General features: G+C 48.2%; 1 protein-coding gene across 1 annotated transcript in view; it reads right to left on the bottom strand.

Annotated features, from left to right (window-relative positions):
* Positions 1–8,828: 8,828 nt before the first annotated feature.
* Positions 8,829–14,151, bottom strand: part of SMAD6 (SMAD family member 6) — a 79,819-nt gene continuing 74,496 nt past the window's right edge. The window contains exon 5 of the mRNA XM_011969333.1: positions 8,829–8,949. Within this exon, the coding sequence (XP_011824723.1) occupies positions 8,829–8,949 (121 nt within the window). The remainder of the gene's footprint in view (positions 8,950–14,151) is intronic.

Raw genomic sequence — 14,151 nt, 5'->3', positions numbered from 1 at the left:
GCTAATTTTTGTATTTTTAGTAGTGACGGGGTTTCACCATGTTGGTCAGGCTGGTCTTGAACTCCTGACCTTAGGCAATCCGCCTGCCTCAGCCTCCCAAAATGCTGGGATTACAGGCATGAGCCACCATGCCCAGCCCAAATGCACTCTTATCAAGCTATAAATTGTCCAGAAAGCTGAAGACAAGACAGATAAGTTTCAAGGACCACAATGTTGTAGCTGGAATTGGCCGGTGAGACTGCAACAGCAATGCCAGAACCTGAAAACGTGTCAAGAGAAGTGAGGCAGCCAACAATAGCTACCAGATGAGGTCCAAGGTTCAAGGTAGTCAATCTGCTATAAGCAGACAGAGGCCATGCCCACTGAAAGACATTCAGGTCAGCTTTTGGCAGGAGTCACGAGTCTGGCAGGCAACGGTAGAAGCATGGAGTCCTTTACTTAGTATATCTCTATGAGGTAGAGGTATTGACAGGTCTGGTAGGATGACAGGTCTAGGCAGCAATGGGGGCAGTCTGAGCAGAGCCAGTTTGCCAGTCAGTCTCATCAGAGAACAGGCCCTTATGATGGGCATCTTACAGGAGTGACCCAGATCAGCAGCCTCAAATGTTTCCAGTTGGTGACCCCAAAGAGGGATGTCTTTAATCTGCCAGTCTGTAGTTTTCCAAGTGGCAGATCAAACAACCAAGCCATGGGCTACATCCAAGAGTCAGTAAAAATATCACAAGCTTCATCAAAGGGAGTTGGCCTGAGCTGTGAAAACAGCATGAATTTCTGCTCATTTCTGGTTCCACAGAGCTGACACTGAGGTTGGACAGCCATAGCAGCCTGGTGGACACCGTTGGGTTTTGGCTCAGTTGAACCATCAGTGAACCAGGTCAAGTCATTTGGGGGAACCTCTGTGGATCAAGGTCCACGCTGAGCCAGCAGCTTTGCTTCAGGTGGTATAGGGTGGGATCAAGTTTCCCCACAGGGATGTAAAACTGAGATGCTGTTGGGGCCAGGTGAACTCTGTTGTTGAGTCTACCGTTCCCATTGGATGAATAGAACTTGGCCTTTCCCACCTTGTTAGTCACTGAATCTGAGTTGACCCACCCCAAATGGGAATATCAGACCATGCAGTCACAAGGCCCCTGTTTGGTTAGGTGTTCAATTTCACTAAGCCCAGAAGCAAGCTAACAGACAATTTATAAAGGAGTATAAATCATATAAAGCTTCTCCTTTTAGCCAGAAGCTTCGATCAGCAAAATCACCTGTCACATTTTGCTCTTATAGCTCAAAGGGGTCGTCAGGATTGTGGGGCCCCAAAGGTATCAGCATTTCTCTGTATATGAACTGTCCCCATTGAGAGAATCTCAGTGACCCTTATGGGGACAGGGAAGCACGAGCATCGAATCGCCAATTCCTGCCAGCCATTTAGATGTAGAAGCCACAATAGCAGTATATTGACGTGGCCCAAAGTATCATGTTAGTTTCCCTTCCCCTCAGTGAACCTACTCAAGTACATTAGCTGAATCCAGGCTCCCCTCCCACCATGGGTAGGATGTTGATTTGGCTGCCTGTCTCCTGCAAACCCATAAAGATTTGAGTTCTTCTCCTCTCTAAAGCTCCTCGGCGTGCTTGAATGAGAGCAACTTTAGCCCCCTTGGGAACAAGAAGACTTTAGCCCCATCCCAATCTTTTTTTTTTTTTTTTTTTTTTTTTTGTGGAGTCTCACTCTGTCGCCAGGCTGGAGTGCAGTGGCTCGATCTCAGCTTACTGCAACCTCTGCCTCCCAGGTTCAAGCAATTTTCCTGCCTCAGCCTCCTGAGTAGCTGGGACTACAGGCACGCGCCACCACACCCAGCTAATTTTTGTATTTTTAGCAGAGACAGGGTTTCACCATGTTGGCCAGGATGGTCTTGATCTCTTGATCGATCCACCCACCTCAGCTTCTCAAAGTGCTGGGATTACAGGTGTGAGCCACCATGCCCGGCCCCACCTCAATCATCTTACTCCTTAGATCAGTTGAGGTTGTGGTAGCAGAGGAGGGAGCAATCAGAGGTGTGTGAAGGGAGAGAGTGCTTCGGTGCCAGTAAGCAAGGTGCATTCACTTTTGGCTTCAACCAGCATGGTGGTTGCTTATGGCCCAGCTAAGCAGTCCACTTAAAGCCCTATATTGGGACATTCTAATGTTAGTATATTAGGACATTCTTGCATTGCTTTAAAGAAATACCTGAATGTCTAAGACCAGGTAATTTATGAGAAAAGATGTTTAATTGGCTCATGGTTCTGCAGGCTGGACAGGAAAACATGGGGCCCGCACCTGCCTCTGGGGAGGCCTCAGGAAACGTTCACTCATGGCAGAAGGCAAAGTGGAGCAAACCCATCATATGGTGAAAGCAGGAGGAAAGAGTAAGGGAGAGGTGCCACACACTTTTAAACAACCAGGTCTCACCACTCTCACACAACCAAGTCTCACCACTCTCACACAACCAGGTCTCACCACTCTCACAAAGACAGCACCAAGCCATGAGGGATCCACCACCACGATCCAAACACCTCCCACCAGGCCGCATCTCCAGGACTAGAGATTACAATTCAACATGAGATTTGGGCAGGGACAAATATCCAAACTGTCTTACAGTCATCGTTGTTGACACCTCTAGCTTAGTTTTAGTGATACCTTGACTCAGCGGCTGTAGCCACACTACTTTCTGGCTGGGGCCACGGGATTTATGCCCATAGACTAAGTTGGGCCTGACCTGCAGACAGTGCAGCAACTTGTTAAAGGAGATCACCTGAATCCAGGGCATGTGCTGCCCCAAATGTAAGATCTTTCAACTTCTTATGTGGTTTCAACATAAGGACTAGGAGAGTTTTCCAGGGTGGTGGGTTGATAGCAAAAGTTTATCTAGATTTCTTTGGTTCAATTTCTCATTCTGTAATGGGTCACCATTGGTATTGCAAACCCAACATGAAGGATTAAGAGCCCTAATACCAGCCAGGCATGGTGGCTCATACCTGTAATCCTAGCACTTTGAGAGGCTGAGGCTAGCGGATCACCTGAGGTCAGGAGTTTGAGACCAGCCTGGCCAACATGGGTGAAACCCCATCTTTACTAAAAATACAGAAATTAGCTTGGCGTGGTGGCGTATGCCTGTAATTCCAGCCACTTGGGAGGCTGGGGAATAGCTAGAACCCTCAAGGCAGAGGTTGCAGTGAGCTGAGATTGCGCCACTGCACTCCAGCCTGGGTGACAGAGCGAGACTCTGTCTCAAAAAAAACAAAAAAACAAAAAAACAAAACAAACAAACAAAAACCCTAATGCCCACCAATTCTTCATTTCTGGTTTCCTCTAGGAGTTTGTCTCAGAGAAATCTCCCCAAGCAGGCCAAAATTCCCATATATTCCCTCAGAGCAGCCAGGGCCCATGGTAAAAACAATAACAACAACAACAACAAATAAATAACAAAAAAACTGAGACCTATTGCTGTCATCTCCAAATGGATGGCATCTCCAGTTGGCATGTTAGAGGGCAGGAGGGGCTGAGTGTTGTCCTTCTTCCTTCATAAGCGTCATGTGCTCACTTCCGCATCTCCCTAGTGAACCCGCCTAAGTTGTAACAACCCTTCTAGTTTCTGCCCACAGCAGGAGTGAGTTTGCCTCCCTTCACTCTCTGTGCATGTGGCCATCTCTGTAATTGCTACCTGAAAGGCAGTGCCACCTTCTGCCCACCCAGGATAAAGCTTAGTGCTTCTTTGTTGCAGTGGCGGGGGGGCAGGGATTGAGGCTGGCAGTTAGATTGGTGAGGAAGCCCAGAGAAGAGTTAACAACCACCAAGGCACTGTTTTGGCAGCTGTCTTTGAACCTACTTCCCAGTACTCAGCCTGCAACCACCTCTCCAATTCCTTCTCATTAACAAGAATTAAAATAAAATAGTGGGCCACTTATTGCCTATGTGACCATACAATTTGATTAGTATGTTTGGTGCTGATTCCCATGGACTTCCCTCAAATTGCATGAATTGGTTTGTGAGATCCTCATCTTTCCTCTTCAAGAAAGCTATTTCTCTGTCAGCACCCCATCCTGATCATCAAAACTGTCAAGAACTGTGAAGAATCTGAGATTTTATCTATTTTTTAAATAAGATAAGAAGTTAGCTTGTCACTGTTTCATGAAAGACATGAGAAGACACAAGACTCCTGGGTCAGAGACAAAGGACTTCTTTCTGTTCCTCATGACACAGAATGAGCATCATCATAGTTTCCCTTGTGATGCCAAGACAGACAGGTGATATACCTGCACACTCAGTGGAGGTGCCTTACAGGAGAGGAACCCTGGACCTAGGGAATCCAAATCTTTTATAATGGGCAGTAAAGATGCCTGCCCATTGCACCAAAGGGAGACACTATATCTTCTAATGCTTGTGGCTATCATATATCCTTTAAAAGATAGTCCAGAACAAAGGCCATCAGTGCTTCTGCTTGCAGTATTTGCAGAGAGACCCATGGAGAATTGTCTCTAAATGCGATATGCTTTCTCATTTGATTCCTACATGGTAGAGGATATCATCCCCATTTTACATATGAGAAAACTAAGGCTCAGGGGAAACATGAAATGCCTAAATTCACACAAACTGGAAAATGATGGAGCCAGGATTCAAATCTGTGTCCACTTTCACTTCTCTCTGAAGCTTGCCCCTCCATCATCATTAGTAGCTCAGGCATAAGGCTTGATGGAGAAGGTAGAGAAATCTCTCTGTCCAAGGATGGTTTTCATTGGCTTTGTGGACTTCAGGTACCTAGTGTCTCCTCTTTCCCCAACAATGGAAAATTTAAGAACAAACTTACCTCAAAGGCCTTTGGTTTCTCCTGGTCACTTGGGAGCCCACCCCCAAGGCTTAGGAACTGTCACAGAAGATGTGTGATGACATCTCCTGCTTCCTCTGGGTCTAGGCCAGCCCTCACCTAGCAGAGCACCCAGGCTCAGACTCAGACAGAACAAAGTTTCCCAGACATATGGACTGACAATTCCTCAATTTAAAAATCTGCGTGGCTCAAGTCTTTTCTGCAAGCTGTGACAAGGACACCTCTCATCATGGCCAGGGTGCAGCAGGGATCCTAGGTGTGGGCCCACATGGTGCCAAGGGGCCCTAGGAGCTAGACCTCAGAGCCCCTGGGCCCTAGAGTGAAGAGGGTTCAGGAGCCACCAGGACAGACCCAGCGCCATTCAGCTTTTTGGGGGACCTGATGTGCCTTTTGACATTCATTGATATTATATTTGGAGCAGCACAAAGCAGAGAATTCTTAAAGGGTCAAAATAGTTGTCATCAGGGCCAGGAATGGCAAACATCCTTGCCTCATCGGTAGAGAAGGAAAGGAAATAAGGAACGGGAGCAGTCAATAATTCCAAAAGATCAGCTTCTAATACACACACTGTACTTGGGAAACACCAAAATGCTGCCCATTTTAGGCAACTTGAGGAACTTGGCCAACATTGAAAGGCCTATTTTGGAAGAGTTTTTTTTTTCTCCTCTGCAAAGACTCATGAATAGTTGTGTTTCTGTTAAAATGTTAACGAAAATGCATCTCGGACTGTGTGCATATATGCAGTGGTGTTTATGTGCGTGTTTTCCCAGGCATCCCAAAAACTCCATTTTGTTCATTGCTCAATGATGAGAAATAGAAAGCAAAACTATTTTAAAAATAAACATTTCCAATTTGCTGGTTCAAGCAGAACTGACCCAAAAAACTGGCAACAGACATAATATTTTATGTATTTAATTTTTTTAAATTATAGAGACAGAGTCTCACTATGTGGCCCAGGCTGGACTCAAACTCCTAGGCTCAAGTGATCCTCCCACCTCAGCCTCCTAAGTAGCTGGGACTATAGGCGCACATCACCATGCCTGGCCCAAACATGATTATTTTAAAGATTCAACAAATACTAAACGTCACTCACGACAGGCCAGGCCCTGCTTAACTACTTCACAAATATTAACTCATTTAATTTAATTTCCCTAACTACCGTATTATTATGCCCATTTTACCAGATGAGAAAACTGAGGCTCAGAGACTATAAGTATCATGCCTAAAGTCACTTAGCTCGAGGAAGAGCTGGGCCTGGAGCCCCAGAAGTTGGCTGCAAAGCCTGTGTGCTCAACAGCTGTGGAAAGTCAAGTTCAGAAGTGCTGCCACCAGCAGGGGTGTGGGGGTAGGAACATCAGCTCTGGAAGGAGAGATCTGAGTGTGAGACTCAGCTCTGATACTTACCAGCTGTGTGACCTTGGCAAACTTGTTTAACTTCTCTGAGACTCATCTATAAAATGGGATAAGGATTACATGACATAATATAAACATAACAAGTACATAACAAGCCCCTGAGTAAATGATTACTGCTATTATTATCACTAAGCGAAGTAAGAGTTCTGTTACTAGCAATCGTCCCAGCTCCTCTCTGCAGGTTCAACATAAAAGTCCACTGTATCTGCCTCTCTTGGGAGCATAAGGCTTTTGAGTGAGGGGCAGGAGTTCTCTTGAGACCCTGAATTCCCCCAGAAGCCATCTGGCTCAGACTTTTCATTTGAAGGGCAGTTGAGGCCTGGGAAGAGGGGAAACTCTCCCAGCGTCACTTACCCAGGTCTCCCATGGTACCCCAGGGAGCCCAAGGAGGTCAAGTTGAAAACCATCTCTCCTCTGCTCAGACCATGGACTCCCAGTCTCAGGCTCAGAAATCCTGGGCACTTTATCCACATTCCACTAGCCCCATTGATAGTTGTTTTAAAAATGGTTAGAGAGGGCCTAGCACGATGGTTCATGCCCGTAAACCCAGCACTTTGGGAGGCCAAGACAGGCAGATCTCCTGAGGTCAGGAGTTCGAAACCAGCCTGACCAACATGGAGAAACCCCGTCTCTACTAAAAATACAAAATTAGCTGGGAGTAGTGGCGCATGCCTGTAATCCCAGCTACTCAGGAGGCTGAGGCAGGAGAATCTCTTGAACCTGGGAGGCAGAGGTTGCGGTGAGCCGAGATTGCGCTGTTGCACTCTAGCCTGGGCAACAAGAGGGAAACTCTGTCTCAAAAGAAATAACTAAATAAAAAGGTTAGAGAGGCTACCAGGCTGTTTCAGTCTGTGTCGCTAGTGGTGATCAGCCTAGCCTGAACACCCCCTCCCCAACTCCGCAACAGCCTCCTCCAAACCCCCAAATGGACCAGGATGACACACACCCTCCTCTGGGTTCTCAGGGCTGCTGGAAGTCAGCAAGGGCTCAAAATCCCAGGGTGAAGGATTTAAAAACTTTGTCTTCATTTGCCTTTCATTAAAAAGCATAAGGAATGCAACAATGAGAATGTGCTTAACGACACAGGACTGTGCACTTAAAAATGGTTAAAACGGGCCGGGCGCGGTGGCTCAAGCCTGTAATCCCAGCACTTTGGGAGGCCGAGGCGGGTGGATCACGAGGTCAGGAGATCGAGACTATCCTGGCTAACATGGTGAAACCCCGTCTCTGCTAAAAATACAAAAAACTAGCCGGGCGTGGTGGCGGGCGCCTGTAGTCTCAGCTACTTGGGAGGCTGAGGCGGCAGAATGGCGTGAACCCGGGAGGCGGAGCTTGCAGTGAGCCGAGATCACGCCACTGCACTCCAGCCTGGGAGACACAGCGAGACTCCGTCTCAAAAAAAAAAAAAAAAAAAATGGTTAAAACGACAAATTCTATGGTATGTATATTTTACCACAGTAAAATGTAAAAAACACAGGGAAGATAGAAAAAGTTCTGAAGATGGATGGAGGTGATGACTGCACAACAATATAAATGTATTTAATGCTGCCAAACTGTTCACTTAAAAATTGTTAAAATGGGAAATTTTATGATATCTATGTATACATACATATATATATATATATGTATTTCACCACAATTAAAGCAAAATGAAACATATGATCCACACCCCAACTCTTCTTGCCTCTCAACTGCTTTGCTCAGGCCAGTGCTGGCTTCCCAGAAGCCTTTGCTGCATTGCTGAGGCTGGCTCTGGAAGGAGCTTCAAGTCATGTATTGGCCTCCCTCTGCTACTGCCTTGCTGTGTGACCCTAGTTAGCGCCCTGCTCTCTCTGGGCCTCAGTTCAGGGATAGCCATGGCACTAGATGCACTCTGAGGCCTTTCCCAGTTCAGATGTTCCCTAAGTCTGTGGTTCTAATTCATCCAATGGATGCCCCCCCACCCCGCCCACCTCCCACCACAAACCAAGAATTCTTTTTTTTCTCCCGTACTTTAACAGATGCAAACAGCAATTCTTGCCATCACACTCTCAAGAGGGTAGAATAAGGCTGCAGGCCATGAACCCCCAGAGCCTGGGCCTGAGGGTGGGGGAGGGGTGAGTGATCTTAGGGGCCTGTAGGGAGAAGCCAGCTGGGGGTTGTCATGGAGACACATGACGCTAATAAACATACCCCCCTCTACATGCCTGCTTGGCCCTTTAAGAGTTTATATAACTCGCCCACATCCACTACCTCCATGGTCTTTTCATTCCACAAACATCCAGGGAGTCCATCCTTTGTATCCGCCACTAGGCTGGCCCGTGGCCACGGGAGCCAGTGGGATATGAGACATCTCTGGCTCTCAGGAGTCTCCAGGGGAAGAAAGAGTAGACACCGGTGTGGTCAGAGCCTGGATGGGGTAGGCTGGGAGATGATTGAGAGGAGGGGACAACTTGGGTAAAGGCCTGGAAGACACAAACAGACAGAGAGAGAAGTCTGGAGTGCAGTGTTTGAAGGGGGTTGTCTGGGGTTGAGATAGGGCAGAACCACATTCCATCAGTGCATCACAGGCCACTCTCAGAGGCAGGTCTACATCCTCTGAGGGTACAGGGAGTCATCCTGGCACTTGGAGGAGGAGTGGGTCAGATTTGGGTGCAGACCATCCCTGCGGGTGGAGGATGGATTGGTGGTAGCAAGAGAGGGGCAGCAGCTGTCAGGGGAGGGATGTGACTGTGGATCATTGACTCAACTCCCCAACTGAGGAAACAGGGGTTCACACAGGTCAGGTGACTGCCCAAGGCCACCAGCAGGCTCAGGGATCTGGATCTGAGTCCTCACACTTGAGGAGTCCCCACACCAAAGCTTTACTCACCTCCCTGAGCTGCCTTCCAGGCCCCCAAGTCATACCTGTGAACACCTGATGAGTGCTTAATACAGGCCAGGTCTGAGTGCCTGACAGGCATGAGTTCATCTAATCCTCCCAACAACTCTAGGAGGTAGATACTCTCATATTAGTATTCCTCACTTCTACAGATGAGGAAACTGAGACAGAGAACTCAAGTAACTTGCCCAAGGTCACACAGCTGCTAAGTGGCAGGGTCAGGATTAAAACAAGGCAGCTGCAGCCTAGGCGGTTGGGGCTTTTATGCCCCTTGCAATGTGTGGGATGGGAGTTTGCAGGAGGGGACACATGGGCAGGAAGTGGCCTATGGAAGTGTGGAGCACCAGGAAGTCCCCAGAGATGAATAATGTGTGTGCATGCTGTGTGACCTCAGGCCACTTGCAACCCCTCTCTTGGCCTCAGGTTTTCTCATCTGAGACAAGAACCCAAAATCTCCAGGTTCTCTTCTCTCTCCCCATCTGTTCCTCTCATTCCTTAGGTCAACCCCTCCATTCCTACCCTCAACATACACACCCAGAGACTAAGGCAGGGGAGGTGCTGGAGATCGGAGTGGGGTATGGAATGGAGGGGAGAGGAGAATGTGGGGACTAACCCTTCCCCAAAAACCTAGTCAATTGCAGGAATACCTCTGGGGCATCACCTTGGATTTGGGGGGCAGTAAGTCCTACCAATCTTGTCTCCCAGGGCCTGCAGGGACCGGGCTCCCCCCAGCACTCTGCAGAGAACCCAGGGCTTGTTTAGAAAGTGTCTCCATTGGAGCCTGAGTCACCAGATCCCTGGGTGGTCTAGGGGAAACCACAAAGTTACTGCGAAGCAACAAGACTAGGAGAGGAGGGAGAACGGCAGGTCCTGCCACCGCTGAACTCAGCAGCTAGGCCAACTCCCAGAACTCGGTTTCCCCTTTTGTAAACTGAGGGGTTGGAACTGGACTCTCAGACCCCCGAGAAGGCGGCCACAGGGCCTCTCCCTGACACTTGAGGCCATCTGAGGACCTCAGGGAAGTCCTCAGCTTCGGAACAGGAGATAGCTTCAAGGTTGAGATCCCTGGGTCCCCAGAATTCAGTCTTTCAGGAGGGCATATTGTCCCCCAAGAGACAAGCCCACTCCAGCAAAGCCAATCACAACCAGGGCATGGGGAGAGCTCCAGACTGTCATCTGAGACAGGGGCTTGTTCCTTCCTCCAGCGAGCTTGGACAAATGATCATTAATGTAAGCATCGGCTTCTTTATCTGCAAGGACTCCCAGGGAGTGAGTGAGTGTCACTAGTCATCGCTCCAAGCACATCCTCACAGAGCAGCCTGCTATGAGCCTGCAGAGTTCAGACAGAAGGGCCAAGGCCTGAGCAGTGCGGGGAAACAGAATGGGTAGCGAGCCATGGGGACTTCCACGTTCAGTTTGGGCCTCGGGTTTGCAATGGGAAGGGGTGTAGGAGTTTGGGTTGGCAGCAGAACCAGGAGAGTTTTCCTTGAAGGCCAGGGTGGGGCCAGTGAGGCTTAGCTCTAAGAAGCAAATGTCAGCCAGGCACGGTGGCTCAGGCCTGTAATCCCAGCACTTTGGGAGGCAGAGGCGGGCGGATCACCTGAGGTCGGGAGTTTGAGACCCGCCTGGTTAACATGGTGAAACCCCGTCTCTACTAAAAATACAAAAATTAGCCAGGCGTGGTGGTGGGCACCTGTAATCCCAGCTACTCGGCAGGCTGAGGCAGGAGAATTGCTTGAACCCGGGAGGCGGAGGTTGCAGTGAGCCAAGATCACACCACTGCACTCCAGCCTGGGCGACAGCGTGAATCCGTCTCAAAAAAAAAAAAAAAAAAAAAAAAGTCATCTGCCTGGCTGGTCGCCCTCTGAGAATCTGGGAGACGGAGAGGATGACAACTTTCTATATGCATGCAATAGTCCCCAGGGTAGGGGGCAGGAAACCTGGGTCACACTCCAGCATTCCTTGACTACAGGCTTGAGATGAGCACCTCCCTGCTCCAGGTCTGTTTCTTCACCAATAAAATGGGGCTGTCAACCCATGATGATGGCAGATTATAATGATCACTTCCACATCCAGGCATTGCAGGGTGACTGGCTGCTTCCTCTAATGGCAAGAAGCCCCTCTCAGGAGACTGGCATTGGTGGGCACCAGGCTCAAGGGGAGCCAGGATGGGTTCAGGGCTCAGAGGACCTTGCAATGATCCTTAAGCTGCCCAGATCTGCTCATCTCCCTGGCCCACTGAGAAGCAGCCCACCTTCCCCCCTGCCCCCTGAAGATCACCCCAGCTCCTCATCTTGGTGTGTGAGGGCCGCCCAGCCCTTTCCAGCCCTGGCTCTGTGTGAATAATGGCAGCTGTGTCCTGGTGACAGACCAGGTACTCTGTGGCGTGCTTCACTCTCCCAATTCGTACCTACTTCTGAGGTAGGGGCAATCTTATTCCCATCTTACAGATGGGAACACCAAAGCATGTTAAGAAGTTATTAAGTCACTGAAGTCACTCTGAGTGGCAGAACTGGGATTTGAACTCGGGCAGCCCGGCTCCAGAGCACGAGTGTCTGGAAACTCCCCTCCTGCTTCCTAGTCTCTGCCATCCCCAAACTCTTTGCTCCTGCACCCTCTGCCACCCTTAGCCTGCCAGCTTCCCGCTCATTTGTCCTGTGAGGACCAGAGGTCAAGGCACTGAGCCTCTTAGGAGGCCTCCCGATTCCTCCTTCTCGGCACTCGCATGGAAGTGGTTGCTTATTCCTTTTGGACGTGCACCCACAAACTGCCTGTGAGCCTGTGGTGCCTCCCGTCCTGCCCCCACACCAAGAGCCCTCTGCATACTCCAGTGTGACAGCCATCTCTGCTGAGTGTCTTCAGGTCAGGGCCTCAGTGCAGAGCACCCTGGCGTGAACAGCTGTGGTCAGCCCAGAAGCACCGGCATGCCTCAGTATGGGGACATTATTACAGGGGTGGGGACAGTCTATTCGTAAATAACTTTGGGAAACAAAGTTAAACGGTTTTTCTTCTTGGAGGATGTGGTGGCCATGATTCCTGTCTCCTGGTATTCATGTCCTTGTGTAGTCCCTCCCACATTGTAACAGAGATGGTTTGTATGACAAATAAGTATGGCAGAAGCGATGGTATGTCACTTCTGAGATCTAGTTACAGAAGACAGCAGCTTAGGTTGGGCATGGTGGCTCACATCTATAACCGCAACACTTTGTGGGGCCGAAGTGGGAGGATCATTTGAGCTCAGGATTTCAAGACCAGCCTAGGCAACATGGTGAAATCCCATCTCTACCAAAAGTACAAAAATTAGCCAGACATGATGGTGTGCACCTGTAGTCCTAGCTACTCAGGAGGCTGATGTGGGAGGATCACCTGAGCCCAGGGAGTTTGAGGTTGCAGCGAGTCATGATGGGGCACCTGCATTCCAGCCTGGGTGACAGAGTAAGACCCTGTCTCAAAAAACAAAAACAAAAAACAAAACAAAACAAAAAAACCCAGCAGCTTCACCCTTGCTGTTCTGGATCACTTGCTCTGGGGAAGCCATCTTGCAAGTAGCCCAGTGGAGATGCCCACGTGGCAGGGAACTGAGGGCTCCTGCCAGCAGCTAAGTGAGCGAGCTTGGAGCAGGTCCCCCAGACCCAGTCAAGACTCAGATGACTACAGCCCTGGCTGACAGCTTGATGGCAACCTCACCAGAGACCCCGAGCCAGAACCACTTGGCTAAGCTGCTCCCAGATTCCTGACCTACAGAAACTGTGGGAGATAATAAATGTTAGTTATTTTAAGCTGCTAAGTTTGGGGATAATTTATTATGCAGCAAGACATAATACACAGGACTTCTCAGAGCACTTAATATGTTAATATAAATCTCCAAGAAAAAAGATATACAATGCAACATTCCTCTTAGTTATCTGGCCAAGGAAACTTTCTTTTTTTGAGAATATTCTTCAGAAAGCTGATCTAATGATATGGCTCCGGTCCTACAATTCCATGTAACTTCTAACCTTGATTTTGTCTCATGAGCAAATCATTTATCCTTCCAGAACCTCAACTTTTCCCTTTTACAAAGTAGAAATAAACCATCTGCCTTTACATAAATCATCAATACAGCCCTGGATGGGCAGATTCTGAGCTATTTTTGGCTGGGGGGTGGGAAATAGCCTGTCGAGGTCCTAAAAGGATCTACTCACCATGGGGCTTCAGATGGTTCTGCAAGGTAGCAGGTGGGCTTAAGGCCCATTTCAGTCTTTGTTCCCCAGGTCATTTCCACAAAATGGTGAGAAATAGTGTCTTCTTTTAGCTTGCTCACAGCTCAAAGACGGGAGGCATAGACCTGGGCCCTTCTAGGCTAGGGCATGAACCTCCTCCATGAGACTGGAAAAGCTTGTTCAGGATAAATGGCCAGTACATTTTCCCTTTCCTCACCGCCATCCCTATCCAATGGACACACCACAGCCATGAGCAGGAAGGAACAACAGAACCTTCTCTGGTTTACTTAAGAGTAAATGTGACTTTCCTCCCTTTTCAATCCGTTCTATCTTTATCCAATAAAACATGAAAACTCAAGTCAAGTTTCAGGGTACACGATGGGTCAGAAATCCGCTGAAGCCTTACCTGCCCCTCTTTGTAAAAAGAAGACAGTTTAAAAAAAACTATAATGCGAATACTTTATTATCGAGTGACTGGTATTAGCTTTTTGACTGGGCTTTAATATCTCAAAAACCATACACCAAACCCAGGCTTTTCCACCTAGCTCTGCTGTATCATTTTCTTTATATATATATATATATAAAAGTAAAGAAGAGGAAGGAGGAAGAGAAAGAAAATATATCTGTATTGAAAGAATTATAAGCCAAAGTGCGTCTTTCTTGTTTTGTCCATATACACACATTGCACCATACATAAATAATTACATTGTAAAAATGACTCCATAATTACAAGTATAATATATATTTCCATATAATATATAAAACTTTATATTAAATCTAGGTAGATGATATCTGGGGGATTTTGTCCGTGGGGGCTGTGTCTCTGGGC

This window comes from Mandrillus leucophaeus, unplaced genomic scaffold (genome assembly GCF_000951045.1).
Source record: "Mandrillus leucophaeus isolate KB7577 unplaced genomic scaffold, Mleu.le_1.0 Scaffold12, whole genome shotgun sequence".
In the NCBI taxonomy this organism is placed as follows: Eukaryota; Metazoa; Chordata; class Mammalia; order Primates; family Cercopithecidae; genus Mandrillus; species Mandrillus leucophaeus.
Note: the sequence above shows the minus strand (reverse complement) of the source record. Positions and strands in the feature narration are given on the sequence as shown.